Here is a 15827-nt window from a genome sequence, read left to right as displayed (position 1 = left end):
TAAAGCCTCTGCCTTCAGCTCAGGTCATGACCCCAGGGTCCTGGGATCAAGCCCCGCATCGGGCTCTCTGCTCCGTGCTCTCTGCTCCTCTGCTTTCTCTCTGCAGGGAGCCTGCTTCCTTCTCTATCTCTCTTCCTGCCTCTCTGCCTACTTGTGATTTCTCTCTCTCTGTCAAATAAATAAATAAAATCTTTAAAAAAAAGTAAAAAGAATGTCTCTAACATTTCACTATTAAAAATGTTTACTGTACCTTTTTGGCAGTTTCCTTGTTCACAGTTTAATATAATTTTTATCTTGAATAGCTAATGACTTTTGTCAGATGTTTTTTCATTGCCTATTGAGATGATCATGTGATTTTTCTTCTTTCATGTTTTTTTTTTAAAAGATTTTATTTATTTATTATAGAGTGTGTGCGCATGAACAAGCGCAAAGCAGGGGGAGGGGCAGAAGAAGAGGGAAAAGCTTGCTCCCTGCTAAGCAGGGAGCCCAAGACAGGCCTCCATGCCAGGACCCCAGCATCATGACCTGAGCCGAATGTGGACACTTAACCAACTGAGCTACCCAGGCACCCCTTTTCTTGAGTATTTTAATGTAGTGAATGACACATAAATGATCTAATGTTAAACTATCCTTGCATTCATAGAATAAACTCAGCCTGCTTCTACTGTAGTTTTTTTACTGTATACTAATATATGCTGTTTCCTGATACTTCGTTCATGATTTTTATGGCAACATTCATGGTAATATTAGTCCTTAATTATTTTCACAGTACTTTAACTTTCACATCTTGATTACATTGGCCTCATTGAATGCATTAGGGAGTATTTCCTATTTAATTCTATTCTATTTAATTCTATTCTAATAATTTCTTATTTAATTCTAGGGAAAGTTTTTTAAGGTTGGAATGATTTGTTTCTTAAATGTATGCGTTTTTGTGTGTTGGGAGAAGGGAGAAAATATTTAACTGTGTTCTAATTTTTCAACAATTACAGAATTATTAAGATTTTCTATTTCTTTTTAAATTCAAGTTCTTTGGTCTCTTCTCTCTGTAATTATATTTAGTCTTTTCAAAGAACTACGTTTTTACTTTGATCTTCAAACTACTAAAGAGTAATCAATAAAAAGGAAGGCGGCTTCTCAACAGACCTCAAACCTTTTATTTCTAGAGGCAGTGACTATATTTTTGCGTATCTTTTCAATGACATTTTTTATCCTTATATAGTTCTTCTATTTTAATATAACAGAATGGAGCATATGAGATGTAGTGACCTACACAGCATGCATGGTTGTATCCTACTTATTTAAAAGTTGTTATGCTGGGCGCCTGGGTGGCTCAGTGGGTTAAGCCGCTGCCTTCGGCTCGGGTCATGATCTCAGAGTCCTGGGATCCAGTCCTGCATCGGGCTCTCTGCTCAGCAGAGAGCCTGCTTCCCTCTCTCTCTCTGCCTGCCTCTCCATCTACTTGTGATTTCTCTCTGTCAAATAAATAAATAAAATCTTTAAAAAAAAAAAAAAAGAAAGAAAGAAGTTGTTATGCTTTTGGGTTTTTTGGTTTTTTTTTTTTTTTTTTTTAAGATTTTACTTATTTATTTGACAGTGAGAGAGATCACAAGTAGGCAGAGAGGCAGGCAGACGGGGTGGGGGAAGCAGGCTCCCTGTTGAGCACAGAGCGGGATGCGGTGCTGATCCCAGGACCTGAGCTGAAGGCGAGGCTTAACCCACTGAGCCACGCAGGCACCCCAAAAGTTGTTATGCTTTTATATCAAGTGAAGACCTTCCAACTTGCTTCAAGTATCCTGTCATAGTAACAGACATCACTTCAGAGAACTCCTTGAAAGAGAGGGTATATTCCATTTAAATATCTTAAAAAACAAAACTCTTTTCATAATTTAAATGCCATGTAGTGTTCTTAAACATTTAACTCTCTTCTCCTTTTGCAGTTTAACTTATCTTAGTATGTAGTATGAGGAGTAGATGTAATTTTATCCTGTTTCTTATGGCTGCCCTTTTCCCTAACGTCGTTAATTTAAAGTCCATCTTTTCATATGTATTTGCGATGCTACCTTCATTATGATTAAATTTACATATATTTATTTCTGGATTTGTGTGTGTGTGCGCGAGTGTGTGTTTCCATGGTTGATCTATTCATATGACAATATAATAGGTTTTAAAAACTTAAGTAATTTTGAAATAACTTTGGACTTACAAAAGAGTTAGAAAAATAGAACAGTAAGTTTCTTTATATCCTTCACTAAGCTTCCTGGCTTCCCCTAATGTTAACATCTTACATATCCACAGTGCAAGTATCAGGACTAAGAAATTAATTTATTGGTACAATGCAGTTAACTATATACTGTTCTATTTATAAAGGCTTTGTATAGTATTTTAGTAAGTGATAGGTCTGTTCCTTCTCTTTTCGTACTTTGCCTTTTTTGCTTATTTTTCCAAATGTCTAGCTGAAAAAACAAATGAAAACAAATCTTACATATCACATTTATTGGGACCACATAAGATTTATAAATTAACTTGGGGAAATGACATCTTCATGTTACTAAATCTTTAGGTACACGAACGAGATATGTTTGTAGTTTTCCTCATATATGTTTTGGACTTTTTGTTCAGTTTATGCCTAAGTGTTTTATACTTCTAAAAATTATAAATAGGATCTGTCCTTCCATTTCATCTTCTATCTGATATCTCCTTGTATATAAAGGAAAGATTTCTGTATATTTTGGACTTCACCAAATTACTCAATTATCTTTTTATAGTAATATTTAGTTAATTTTTTCAGATATTCTAGGTATATAATTATGTCATCTGCTGATAGTATTCCTTTCTAATTTCATTCTTTAATTGTGCTGACTAGTGTAATGAGTAATAGTGGTAAAAATGGACTTCCCCTGACCTTAGGAAAAGATCTACTGTTTCCACATGTATTTCCAGCTGATATGGATCATATTAAAGAAGAGTCCTTTTAAATTCAGTGTTCTCAACAAGAGTGGGCATTGACTCTGCAGAACATATTTTCACCATCTTTGGCATAATCATTTTTTTTTCTGTGAAGATCTATTAGCATGTTGAATGATGTCAATTTTCTAATAGATTTTTGTTGGAAATTTTGGATTTTCTATTATCTTTGGGGTTTTGATAAATTACATTTTTTAGAAAACCTTTATGTTTTCAGATTTATTTGCATGCAGTTGAACGAAGTAGTCTTGTGATTCTTTTGCTCTCTTTCTGTTGATATTTTCCTCTTATTGCAATCTAAAAGTGCTAGCAAATACATATTTTTTAATCCATCAAAACAAAACAAATAAAAACAGTTCCACTAATTTAAAAAAAAAGATTCCAAACTTCTTACATTATTGATAATAATGATTACTCCAAATTTAATTCTAACAATATTCTCTTGCCAGCCTAAAACTTTTTTTCCTACTTGCATTAATTTTTTAGGATACTTGTAAATTTGCTTTTCAGTGAACATTTGAATAAAGGTCTAAATAAGAGTCCCTTTGCTTTCTTCTCCCCTGCCCTACTCTTATGGGGTGAGGGTCTCTTTAGTGGACACCTTGACCCACAGAAAAACAAATTGGGATGTTTCCATACTCTTATTAAAAAGTGAAAGATTGAGGATTGGCCAGTTAGCTCAGGTGGTTAGAGCATGGTGCTAATGAAGTGAAAGATTCAGGTTTTCCCCATTTCATGCGTTAAATTTTGATTTTTTTAATGTTGAGTGACTTGCATGAAATTCTAATGATTGCACAAAAGGCTAACGTAAATTTATGATTTCTTGAATTTTGCATAAGGCAGTTTTGAGTTAGGGAAGGGTAGTTGCAACATCTTTAAAGTATACAAGGAAGTATTACTCAATGAAACATCTTCATTTTCTCATTAAATTATATGAAATACCATGCTTTCTAGAGCAGAAATGACTTAATGCTTGTGATTCTGGAGGGGGGAAAGAAAAAATGTTCATATGTTCATATGTTTTGTCAATTTGAAGGGTCGGGGTTTTCCCCCTCAGTAAAGAGTACTTCGTCTATGCTCATTTTGCCCATTTGTGATTGTGTAAGGTGATAGTTATCCTACATATCTTAACATACCTGCATATACCTCTTTCTCTGTGTTATTACCTTTTATATTGTCTTATTGTTTTAGTGTAAAATTGCCTGTTAAAATTTTACTTGAAGTAAAGAATTTCAGGGCTTGGGGCGCCTGGGTGGCTTAGTCTTCAAGCCTAAGGGTCTGCCTTGGGCTCGGGTCATCCTGGGATGGAGCCCCAAATCAGGTTCCCTGCTCGACGTAAAGCCTGCTTCTCCTTCTCCCACTCCCCCTGCTTGTGTTCCCTCTCTTGCTGTGTCTCTCTCTGTCAAATAAATAAATAAAATCTAAAAAAAAAATTTTTTTTCCAGGACTTTCATTATTAAATTCTGTCAGATTCCCCACTTCTGTTACATACCTTATAATGTGTTGTGTATATTCAGAACTGCTTGTTAATGAGATGACTTAAAAAGGATAAGTGATCATACCTATGAATTTCTCCTTCATTTTGAGATGTCTGTCCTTCTCAAGTAGCTGAATTACTTCTTTACCTCTTGTGTCTTGGTCAGAGGGCAGAAACTTGTAACAATAGATTGACATTAGGTCTTACTAAGGAAAATATGTTACATGTGTATTTTTATAACATAATTTATATTTACATAGCACTTTTCAGCCTGCCTTTTCTTCCTTAGTTCTAACAGTATCCCTGTAAATTATATTTGTGCAGTAGCAGATAACCATTTTACAAACGGTGAAATGAATTAAAATGAAGGGAGAAAGTAAACCATGACCAACCCTGAATTTGAGACCTAATTTAGTTTAAGTACAAATCTAATTCTCATTGTTTTCAATCATAAAGACTTTCGTGAGTGATTGCCCACCTCCACTCACTTTCCTCCTCAGATGATAGTGGGTTGCATCAGATTTATCATTAACTCATTGGAGAAGTAGCTAGACCTGAGTCCTTTGATTTTCCGTTGTTAAAAGTTCTTCCACTTGCTAAGCTCTTATACTGTTGTGACCAGCCAGTAGTGCTAGACCTGTCTGCCTTATTTTGTGTAGTGGATTTTATTACAGAAGCGTTTTCTTACGTCAAGATCTTTAAGTATTATTTATAAAAAAAACTTTTGTAATGCTTTTTAGTATTTATTCCAAATTGAGTTTGGGATTAAACTAAAATGAGAATCTGGGTCTTCTGAAATTGGTTAGTCTTAATCTAACTACTAGCATTCTCTAATTCATTCTAACGACCTCTTACTACCTAGCTATCTTCTCTTTCTTTTCTCCCCTCTTCTTTCACAGTGATGTAATTAATTGCCAGACTCTGCCTCACATCTCTTTGATAATTTCTGCTTCTAAACTCATCCATTTTCTTTAAGACTCTTCTGGCCTCAGTTCTGAGCACAGTGGGTCCCAAGACCACATATGCTATAGCATGGCCTATTCATCTTTTTGAATAACTGTAATAGAACTTTATATTAGTAATTCTTATCATCTTCATATCAAAAAGATTGAAGTCTCAAGTTAATGCTCTCCTTTGTATCCATTTTGTTAAAGGCTGCATTTTTAATGAGGCCTTCTTGGAAGTTCAGAACTACTTTACCATGGATGATATTTAAGACTAGCCTTCTAACAAAGTGATAGAATGTAATACCCAATCTCATTAATTCATTCTGGCTTTAAAATTGTGTAACTGTTGAGCAAAATCTATAAGTAATGTTACCAATATGAGCTTCTTATCAATGATTACATTTCGTTACATAAGTTTTACCTATAAGACCAGTTAAAATATCTTTAAAAACTTGAAAAAAATTCTAGCCTTACAGAAATCTCATGCACCCATGAAGAAGCAAATGTAGTCAAGCATGACTGAGGGTCTCTTCTATTTTAGTTCTCCTTGTCTTCAGCTAAGACTCTAGTGTTTCATCCTCTTAGAAGGACAGTGCTGCTTGAACAATATTGTTATTAAATGTCTCCAGAGTTTTGTTTCTTTATCCCTTTCTTTGTAAACAAGCAGCCACGATATTTTTAGTAGTGAATTTCAAAATCCTTTTTAACCTTATAGGTCCAAGGGTAGCCAAGGATGGCTGCAGCTTCATATGATCAGTTGTTAAAGCAAGTTGAGGCACTGAAGATGGAGAACTCAAATCTTCGACAAGAGCTAGAAGATAATTCCAATCATCTTACAAAACTGGAAACTGAGGCATCTAATATGAAGGTATCAAGACTGTGACTTTTAATTGTAGTTTATCATTTTTATTCAGTATTCCCTCCTGTAAAGTTGGGGTTAGATACTTCGCTTACTTAAAAGTGTATTTTAAGTTAAGCAGCAATATGTAAACTCTTTCTTGCAAAGTTAGCGTGTATATTTTGAACAAAATGTATTAAATCCAGTGACTCATAGAAAGAAAATAATTGTAAAAACCCAGTGGCTAGTTAATTTGTTCTTAGTTATTTTTAAGCTTAAAAATAAGAGACCAACTTTAGTATCACTATACTGAGGCTGGGTGTTCTGCATAGTTCATAGAAACTAGTTTCGCAACTTTAGAAAATATCTCAGTTATTAAATACAGTCTTCCTCTCAACTTTCCCAAATCTTGTCTCCACTTAAGTACAGCAGTATTAAGTGATCAAGAAAAACAGAATGCCCTACTGGGAATAGTCCAGAACTGAAAGTCAGTACCTGGTTCTATTCCTTGTTTTGCCACAAGCCGAGCTGTATCACCTCTGGGTACACTTCTGGAATTAAGGTGCCTTATTTGGAAAATATAAGCATCACACAAGCCTAGATGATTTCCATGGCTTTGTCCTGAAATTAGTTTGCCAAATAGCATTGAAAAGTTGTGATGACCTCCAAGAAAAGGTATAAAATATTCAGTCTGCAGTGGGGAAGATATGTTCTAATTTCAGAATAATTGAGGTTAAAATTTTTGCTGTTTTAATTTCCAGTTACTTAGGCAGATTCCCTTCTCACTGAACTTAACAACTTTATAGATTTGGAGATCATCAACAAAACTGTTAACCTCTTAAAAATTCTTCCTGCTTTGTGTTATTCTGCCCCTTGGCTGTTTAGCATCTGGGTGCCTGATGCTGTTTTTGCTGTCTGTTCACTACTCTTATTCCTTATTCGTTGCTGTTTTCTTCTTGTTCTTTTTCTATGCATTTTGAGGTCTCTCTTATTCTTCAAGCTTCTGTACATCACTGAGCTATTTTTGCTCTCCTTTTACTCTTTGTGGTCAATATCATAACAGTTCAATCTTTTACTCATATGTACTATTCTGTCTTTCCATAAAAATTTCCATAAATCTTTTCTACTCTAATTGCCTGTTTCTGTGGTTAAAAACTGTCCTCAGTGAGGACAGATCTCCAAGAGATACCTATCTCCAGTCCTTTCGGAAATAAGGTAGACTTTAAGGAAACATGTTTTCTCACCACAACTGTGGGTGACCTTAAAAACAGACAAATCAGTTATCTAATATTAAAAAAGAATAGTTTGCTATTTTAACACTGACCAACACAGTATATCTAAAATTATTGTACATGGCATGTGGTTTTAAAAGTTTAAAGATACAAAATGTAATTTTGTATTTTGTGTAATTCCCAACAGGACTACTCTTTCTTCTACTTTGGGAGGTATATTTTGCAAGGAATTCCTCTTGGTGGACCTATCTGGATGTTTCATAGTGCATGATTTTGAGATCCCTTTTTAATTTTTGCTTAACTACTTGAGCAAATACAAAATTTATTTTTGGGAGACATTTTAACCTACCTTAGACCCATCTCCATGCTGAATAGGAATGTCTTGGAGTAAAAATACAAGTCAGACCCTAAAATTTCTTCAGTGTAATTCAGGTTGACCACTTATCCATGTGGTGTATCATATTGTACATCATGAATATTGGCACTTAAGATATGTCTGAATTCAACCATGAATTGATAATTACTCAGCAAGTGCTTCTGCAGACATCCTTGAAAAACCATCCACTTATTTCTTTAGGTTTCATAGCCGTTACACCTTATAATGAAAATTTTTGTGTATCTCTCCTTAAGAGGATTTAAGCTGTTCAAAAGCGGGAACCAGACCATTTGTTTTGTCTTAGAATATTGATTTGGACGGGCGCCTGGGTAGGTCAGTGGGTTAGGCCTCTGCCTTCGGCTCAGGTCGTGATCTCAGGGTTCTGGGATCGAGCCCCGCATCGGGCTCTCTGCTCAGCGGCGAGCCTGCTTCCCTCTCTCTCTCTGTCTGCCTCTCTGCCTGCTTGTGATCTCTCTGTCAAATAAATTAAAAATCTTAAAAAAAAAAAAAAAAAGAATCTTGATTTGGAAAAGGTACTTGGAAACATTGGCAGTTCCCACATTGGATTAAAGTTAATCCAAACCAGTGGTTATTTATACAAAATCACTTATTATTCTTTGGAATACATTATATAATCTTAAATCCTATTTCCTGCTCATTAACCTGTTTACCCCAAAGAAAGGCAAGGAGGGTCCCCTTCAACTGGGTAATTTAAGGATTTCTGAAATTTATGCAGTAGTACCATCTAGTGGCAAAAAAGAATACTGTTTTGCTGTTGATTACAAGGCATTGATAAAAATAAACTATAAAATATTTTGTGTGTGTGACAGGGAAATATGTGTACAACTAATTAGGAAAATGTGTACCCTGGCTATGTATTTGAAAACATAAAGGAAATGTTAATTTTTTAGGTCTAGTGACGGCATTGCAGTTGTGGTTAGAAAGAATCCCTGTTTAAATATATATCTGAATTCTTTATGGATGAAGTAATATGATGTCTGAGATTTATTCCCAAATGAATTTGAGTCAGGGAAGAGAATAGAGGAAGTGGGTATGAATATAGATGAAACAAGATCATGAGTTGATCATTACTATGGTGGGATGTGAGGATACGTGGAAGATTGCTATAATATTCTCTATACTTATGTTTATATTTGACATTTTCTGTGGTAAAACTATAGTAAAATAAAATAGAGATTTAATGGAAGTTAAATGACCCGGAATTAGATAAATGCAGAAGCTGTAGCTAAATCTAAAAGGAATTACATACTGTACTTTTAATTCGAGGGCTAGAACTCAGTTTGATTTACTTTAAAATGCTGAGCATAGCAATAAGGTAAATATGGTCATGTATAGATGTTAATCATTTAAACTGAAAGATTGTGGTATTAAAAAAATTATCTGTAGATAAATTATTAATGAACCACTTATGTCTTTGTTGTATTTTTGACAATGAAGTTTTATAAATTGTTCCATAACTGCAAAATCATATACATGTAGAATATCTTATTTTCAGAGTGTAAGAAGAAAACAGAAATAAAAACTCAGATGGACACATTTCATAATTTATTTCGAAGATTTAATTATCAAATATACTTGTATTTGATAATGAAAAGAATCTATAACTGATGTAATGACAAAAACAGAAGTGGATCAAGTAGCAGCCTCCTTGAAATGAGACAACTGCTCAATCATATTTTCTTTTCACTGTTATCTCCACAGAACATTTCATCTCTAATAAATAATCCTTTAATGTTTCTAGACTCTTAAAATCTTTTTAAAAATAATGTGTAGTTATATAATATAAATAATTTTTAAAATCCAAACTTCCAGGTGGTATAAATACAAGTGAATATTCTCTCCTTCAAAATTACATATTAACGTTAAAAGCTGCTGTTTCTCTAAGTATGTTTAAAAATATTTTATTTGGAATTACTTTGCAGTTGTGTTGCATTTTTCTTTTTAAAAACTCTTTGAAATTAAGGACTACTTCTTTTAGATTGTATGCAATTCTCAGCCCCAGGCAATCTCTCCTACTGTAACAACTAAAAAACACTAGATAAAATACAAAAATCATACTTTAAAAGACCTTGGAGAACAGAACTGTGGAGTCATCAAGGACTGTATTAACTAAAATTCATAAGAGGAAAGAGCCCTTTCTAGAATAACTGACACTGCAGGAGATTTTCTTCCCCAGGGGTATTTATTAATTCTGAGCACAGGCTGCTCTTCATTGCTGGCACAAGCACGACTCCACTGGAGGAAGGAAACCATTGCAGGTTTCAAACATGCAGGTTGACAAACATGTGGCCAGATGTGAAGTATTGACATTTAGAGAAACTCCAAATGCATGGCTAGTTTTTCCGTGGAATATTGGTTGAGTCTTGTGAAGGATGCTAGCGACAGAACTGGGAAAGCTAAATGTTAAAGGCAAAGTCCTGCCATGGGAAAGACCCATTACTTTCACACAAGAGGTCTCCTCAAGATATTTGCCAAATTTTTAACTTTGTGGAGCAGGACGTTAAAGACCCAAGCCCTCTACCTCCACAGGACAGAAATTTTAGGGTCTAAGGAGTCAGGCACCACCTGAGAATAAGGCTGAGTGAAAACATTTTGTAGTCTTGCAGTGCTTGAGAGACATGGACCAGAGGGAAGGGGCCTGTTTTTCCTTTCAAGATAAATACCAGATTTGAGAGATGTATAGGGTAGTAGGTTAAGGGCTGAGAAGACAGGAACCTGTATCATTTTCAGTCTAAATTTAGAGGAGAGACACATTCATGGAACTTGGCAAGTCAAATCAAGTGTGAATTTTGCTTAAACTACACCTGCAGCCCATTTTTAGTTCCTGATTGGTTGGAGGACATAAGACCCCAGTGGTGGAAAGGGCAAACTCTAAAGGAAAATATGTCTTTAAGTCTGTCTCGTTCTGTATACATAATGATTGGCATACAGCTGAAATTTTCAAGAAATGCAAGAAACAGGAAAATGAGTGATCATTAAGAAAACAAATAGCTAATAGAAGCAGATCCAAGGGTAATCCAGATATTGGAATTAACAAAAATTTTAATGTAGTTATTATAAATGTCTTGAAAAAAGAAAAGATACGAATAAAATGGATGAAAATCCAGAAAAGGTAGGCAAAGAATTATAGCCTATAATAGTCTAAAACTGGTGAATAGTTTTACCAATAACCTATTAGATGGACTTGTAAACACAGAATTAATAAACTAGTGACAAGATAAAAATTAGTGAATATGTAAAAAAAAGTCTATAGAAAACATCCAAACTGAAGCACAGAAAGATAAAAAATGGGAATGAAAACAGTATGGGGCGCCTGAGTAGCTTAGTTAAGGGTCTGACTTTTGATTTCTTTTTGGCTCAGTCATGATCACAGGGTGATGAGATGGAGCCTTGCACTCAATGGGAAGTCTGCTTGAGATTCTCCCTCTCCCTTTGCACCTCCCCACCACTTGTGTGGGGTGGGTGTGTGTGCGCATGCATGCTTTCTCTCTCTGGCTCTCAAATGAATAAATATTATATACAAATAGTATGTAAGAGTTATGGGGGACACAGGCAAATAGATAGGGCAAATCTGAAGTCTCAGATGGGACAGGGGAAGAAAATGGAGCAAAAGTAATATTTAAAGAGATAGCGGCTGTGATAATAGATTGGACTAGTCAACTAGCAGAAATAGAGTGGAAAAATGCTGCACCTAGATGGTTAGTTAATTTATAACCAAGGCATCCCTGCATTTCGGTGGGGAAAGGGTAGTCTTTTCAGTAAATGGTACAGGGGCAGTTAAATATTTGCATAAAGAAAAAGAAAAAAAGGAGCTCAGAGCCCTACCTCATAATATATGCAAAAATTAATTCAAGATGGATTATAGACATAAGTGTGAAAGACAAAATAGTGGCTTCCAGAAGGAAACAGGGAACAGCTTCATGTTTTTAGAGTAGGCAAAAATTTCTTAAACAGATGACAAAGCACTAAACATAAAAGAAAAAATTGAGGGCACCTGGGTGGCTTAGTGGGTTAAGCCTCTGCCTTCCACGCAGGTCATGGTCTCAGGGTCCTGGGATCGAGCCCCGCATCGGGCTCTCTGCTTGGCGGGGAGCCTGCTTCCCCCTCTCTCTATGCCTGCCTCTCTGCCTACTTGTGATCTCTCTCTGTCGAAGAAATAAATAATTTTTAAAAAAAGAAAAAAAAATTGATACATTAAAACCAAGACCTTTTGTAATGCTTTTAAAAGAAGATACAAGATAACATCTTTGTGACCTTGGGGTAGGCAGGATTTCTTAGGACACATAAAGGACTAAACATAAAAGAAAAAAAGATACAAAATGGGCTTCGTCAAATTAAAAACTAAATTTAAATTAAAATCTTTTCAGAGGACTTCATCATGAAAATGAAAAAGCAAGTCATAGACTGGAAAAAAATATTTACAATACATATCCAGCCAAGATCTCAATACAGAATATATAAAGGATTTTTGTAAACCAATAACCAGAGAAGGTCCAGTTTTTAAAATATGGCCAAAAGCTTATAAAGACAATTCAAAAAGGGAGACAAATGGCCAGTAAACACATAAAAGGGATTCTACATCCTTCAACATCAGGGAAGTACAAATGATATTTCTCTTTACTCAAATCACTAAAATTTAAAAGACTGATGATGTCAGCTGTGGAACATCAGGATGCTCATACATTGCTGGTAGGAGTATAAAATAAGTACAGTCATGTTGGAAAACAGGCAGTTTTCTTTTAGAGTTAAATCCTTGACTTAGCATTGGAACTCCCAGATATGTACTCAAGAGAAGTTGAATACATACATTTACTAAAAGATATGTGCAAGAATGTACATAGTAGCATTCTTTATAATAGCCTCTGTCATCTGACAACCAAAATGTCCATCAAGTGGATAAAGGATAAATCAGTTGAGGCATAGTCATACAGTGGACTACTACACAGCATTAAAAACAATTAACTGATAACATACAGTAGCATGGATGTATCTCATATTTGGTGAGCAAAAAACATGGGATACAAAAGACTACATGTTATGTTTTTCCATTTATATGAAATTCACAAACATGCCAAACTAACTGAAAGTCTTAAAAAAATTTTTTTTAAACCTTAAATTTCAATAATATTATTTACCATTATGGTTACAACTTTTATCAATAGATTTCTAACAATATGTATAGAAACTTTTTTAAAAAACCCTTATTACAGGGGCGCCTGGGTGGCTCAGTGGGTTAAGCCGCTGCCTTCGGCTCAGGTCGTGATCTCAGGGTTCTGGGATCGAGCCCTGCATCGGGCTCTCTGCTCAGCGGGGAGCCTGCTTTCCTCTCTCTCTCTCTCTCTCTGCCTGCCTCTCTGCCTACTTGTGCTCTCTCTCTGTCAAATAAATAAAATCAAAAATCTTAAAAAAAAAAAAACCCTTATTACAAGTTGTGCATATTTAATATTTTTAAAAATTGGGAAATAGGGGCAAATAAAAAGATACTAAGTCACCCATTAAAGATTCTTTTTTTCAATTCTTTTTAAATCAGAGGTTACCTGTGACAATGTACATATTTTTCTCTCTGCCCATTCTGTGCAGGCATGCATTTGATGGAATTTAGAAATTTAATATATTGTCAGAATCTTTTCATATCATTAAATATTTGGTTATATTACAGTTGCATAGTATTCCATTGTATGGCCAATGCTATAAGTTTAATTGATTTTTATTGTTGGATGTCCAAGTTTACATGGCCTTTTAATTTGGTTTGATGTTTTTTTTTTTTTAATTATTTTTAGTTTTGAAAAATTAGGTATATGTCAAGGATATGCCAAGGATTTCTTTTTGTTGCTTTTGAACTTATACATCTTTGTACCTTTTCTAGAAACAGTATTTTTTGTAATACCCATTGTTGAAAAATTATAAAACAAAACAAAAAAATATTTCTTGTAACCCCACCTTCTTAGAATACTACTGTTAACATTTTGATGATTGTTTTCAGCATCAGTGTCATTAGGGAATTTGTTGAAAATGAGGTTTTTCAGTCTCCATCCCAGACTTAGTGAATGAACAGTCTGTATTGTAACTAGCACTTCAGGTGATTCTGATCCATACTGAAATTTCAAACCCACCATTGTAGACTTTGGAGAAGAATGTTGTATGGAGACTTGATCAGAGCTATGCTTTAAAAGCCTTACTGTAAAAATAATAATAAAAATAAATAAAGTAAAATAAAATAAAAGTCTTACTCTGAACACAGAAGTCCAATGCAAGGTAGAAACATACAATAAGATTATTTTAGTAGTTTGGCAAATTAATAACCAGTATGGTGGCAGTAAGAATAGAAAAGAGATGGTTCTAAGAAAAACACTAGAGGTTGAATACAGAATTTGAAAACTGGTGATAGCAAGGAGTTCATGCTAAGGATTTGCTTGTCTGGGGAAGAAAAGGCTTATTTATATTTAACTGACAAGATACAAGGCAAAGAACATATTGTAATGGCACAAAATGATAGTTCTGGACATTAACATAGGAAGTGCATATCATCCAGATGTAAAGCATGTATCAGTGAAATTGGGAAAGTGAATCTGAAGTTTGCAAGTGAGGTTAGGATTAGAGACATATAATGTGAAGTTATCTGTGGAAGGGTAGTTGTTTAATTGCAAGGCAGGGAAGTGTGATTATAGAAATAGGGATAAGATGAAATGATCATTGAAGGACTATGAGTAGTAACAGTGATGGATGGATGGAAGGAGAATTGGGATCCTGAAAAACACAGATAGCTTAGGATGATAGTTCTCGAACTTTACTGAAGCACTGGTGTCCTGAAGTTTGTAGTAGATGTTGTAGAGCACTCTACATTCGTTCAAAGATGGCATCGTGTATAAATTTGTTTCTTGTCCCACAGATGTGATACATTTCAGCCATAATAATCTGAATATGAGTATCAGTCAGTTCCATGCTCTTGTATCTATTTATCGAAGCCTTTCAACCTCCCAACACGGTCTGTTATTTGAAGGTCAGATCTTCAGACCACAGGCTAACCTAGGCATTCTTTTTGTTGTTGTTGTTAAGATTTTTATCTATTTATTTGACAGATAGAGGTCACAAGTAGGCAGAGAGGCAGGCAGGGAGGAGAGGGAAACAGGCTCCCTGCTGAGCAGAGAGCCTGATGGAGGGCTCAATCCCAGGACCCCAGGATCACAACCCAAGCCAAAGGCAGAGGTCCAGCCCATTGAGCCACCCAGGTGCCCCAAGACATTCTTTTTTTTTTTTTTTTTAAGATTTTATTTATTTATTTGACAGAGAGAGAGAGATCACAAGTAGGCAGAGGCAGGCAGAGAGAGAGAGGGGAAGCAGGCTCCCCGCTGAGCAGAGAGCCTGATGCGGGGCTCGATCCCAGGACCCTGAGATCATGACCTGAGCCGAAGGCAGAGGCTCAACCCACTGAGCTACCCAGGCACCCCAACATTCTTTTTTTTTTTTTTTTTTTTTTTTAATGCCCATCACATCACCGTCAAGATAAGCCAATAAAGTCTTTGCTGCATTCACTCACTTTTTGACAGATTTCCTTTTCAATCTGTTTATGATCATTTTTCATTTTGGAGAATACTGCCCATAGTTAGGTCATAAATGTTCAAGAACATTGATTTGCATTTGGAAACCTAATTGGCCAATAAGGACTTTGCTGGAAATTTGAATGGAATGCCCCAGAATATGAAAGCTATAACATAAATTATTATTAAGGAACATGCAAAAAAACTGTTAGAAAATGACAGTTTCTAGCATTCTTTGAGGAAAATTAATCAAGAGAAGGATTTAGATGGGAAAGGAAATAATGGCATCAGAAGTCAGGAGGCTGTGAGCATAGTTATTTCAATATCTGCTGAATATAAATCAGTATGCTAATAGTATATACTTACATATGGTATATAAAAGCTTGAATATGTATTAGGGTGTTAAATAAAACAGCATATTATAATTGTTA

At 35.0% G+C, this 15827-nt stretch overlaps 1 protein-coding gene across 12 annotated transcripts in view; it reads left to right on the top strand.

Moving 5' to 3' along the window:
- The window catches only part of APC (APC regulator of WNT signaling pathway), a 338974-nt gene that overhangs the window by 250657 nt on the left and 72490 nt on the right, over positions 1-15827 (top strand). For 7 of the 12 annotated variants that reach the window (XM_032335545.1, XM_032335546.1, XM_032335553.1 and 4 more), the window contains one exon: positions 6107-6259. The exons of the other annotated variants lie outside the window; for them this stretch is intronic. In XM_032335545.1, coding sequence (XP_032191436.1) covers positions 6125-6259 — 135 coding nt within the window. In that variant the 5' untranslated portion in view covers positions 6107-6124. The remainder of the gene's footprint in view (positions 1-6106; positions 6260-15827) is intronic. 12 annotated transcript variants of the gene reach the window in all.

This window comes from Mustela erminea, chromosome 3, assembly GCF_009829155.1.
Source record: "Mustela erminea isolate mMusErm1 chromosome 3, mMusErm1.Pri, whole genome shotgun sequence".
Lineage (NCBI taxonomy): Eukaryota > Metazoa > Chordata > Mammalia > Carnivora > Mustelidae > Mustela > Mustela erminea.
This window is presented reverse-complemented; position numbering and strand designations above follow the sequence as displayed.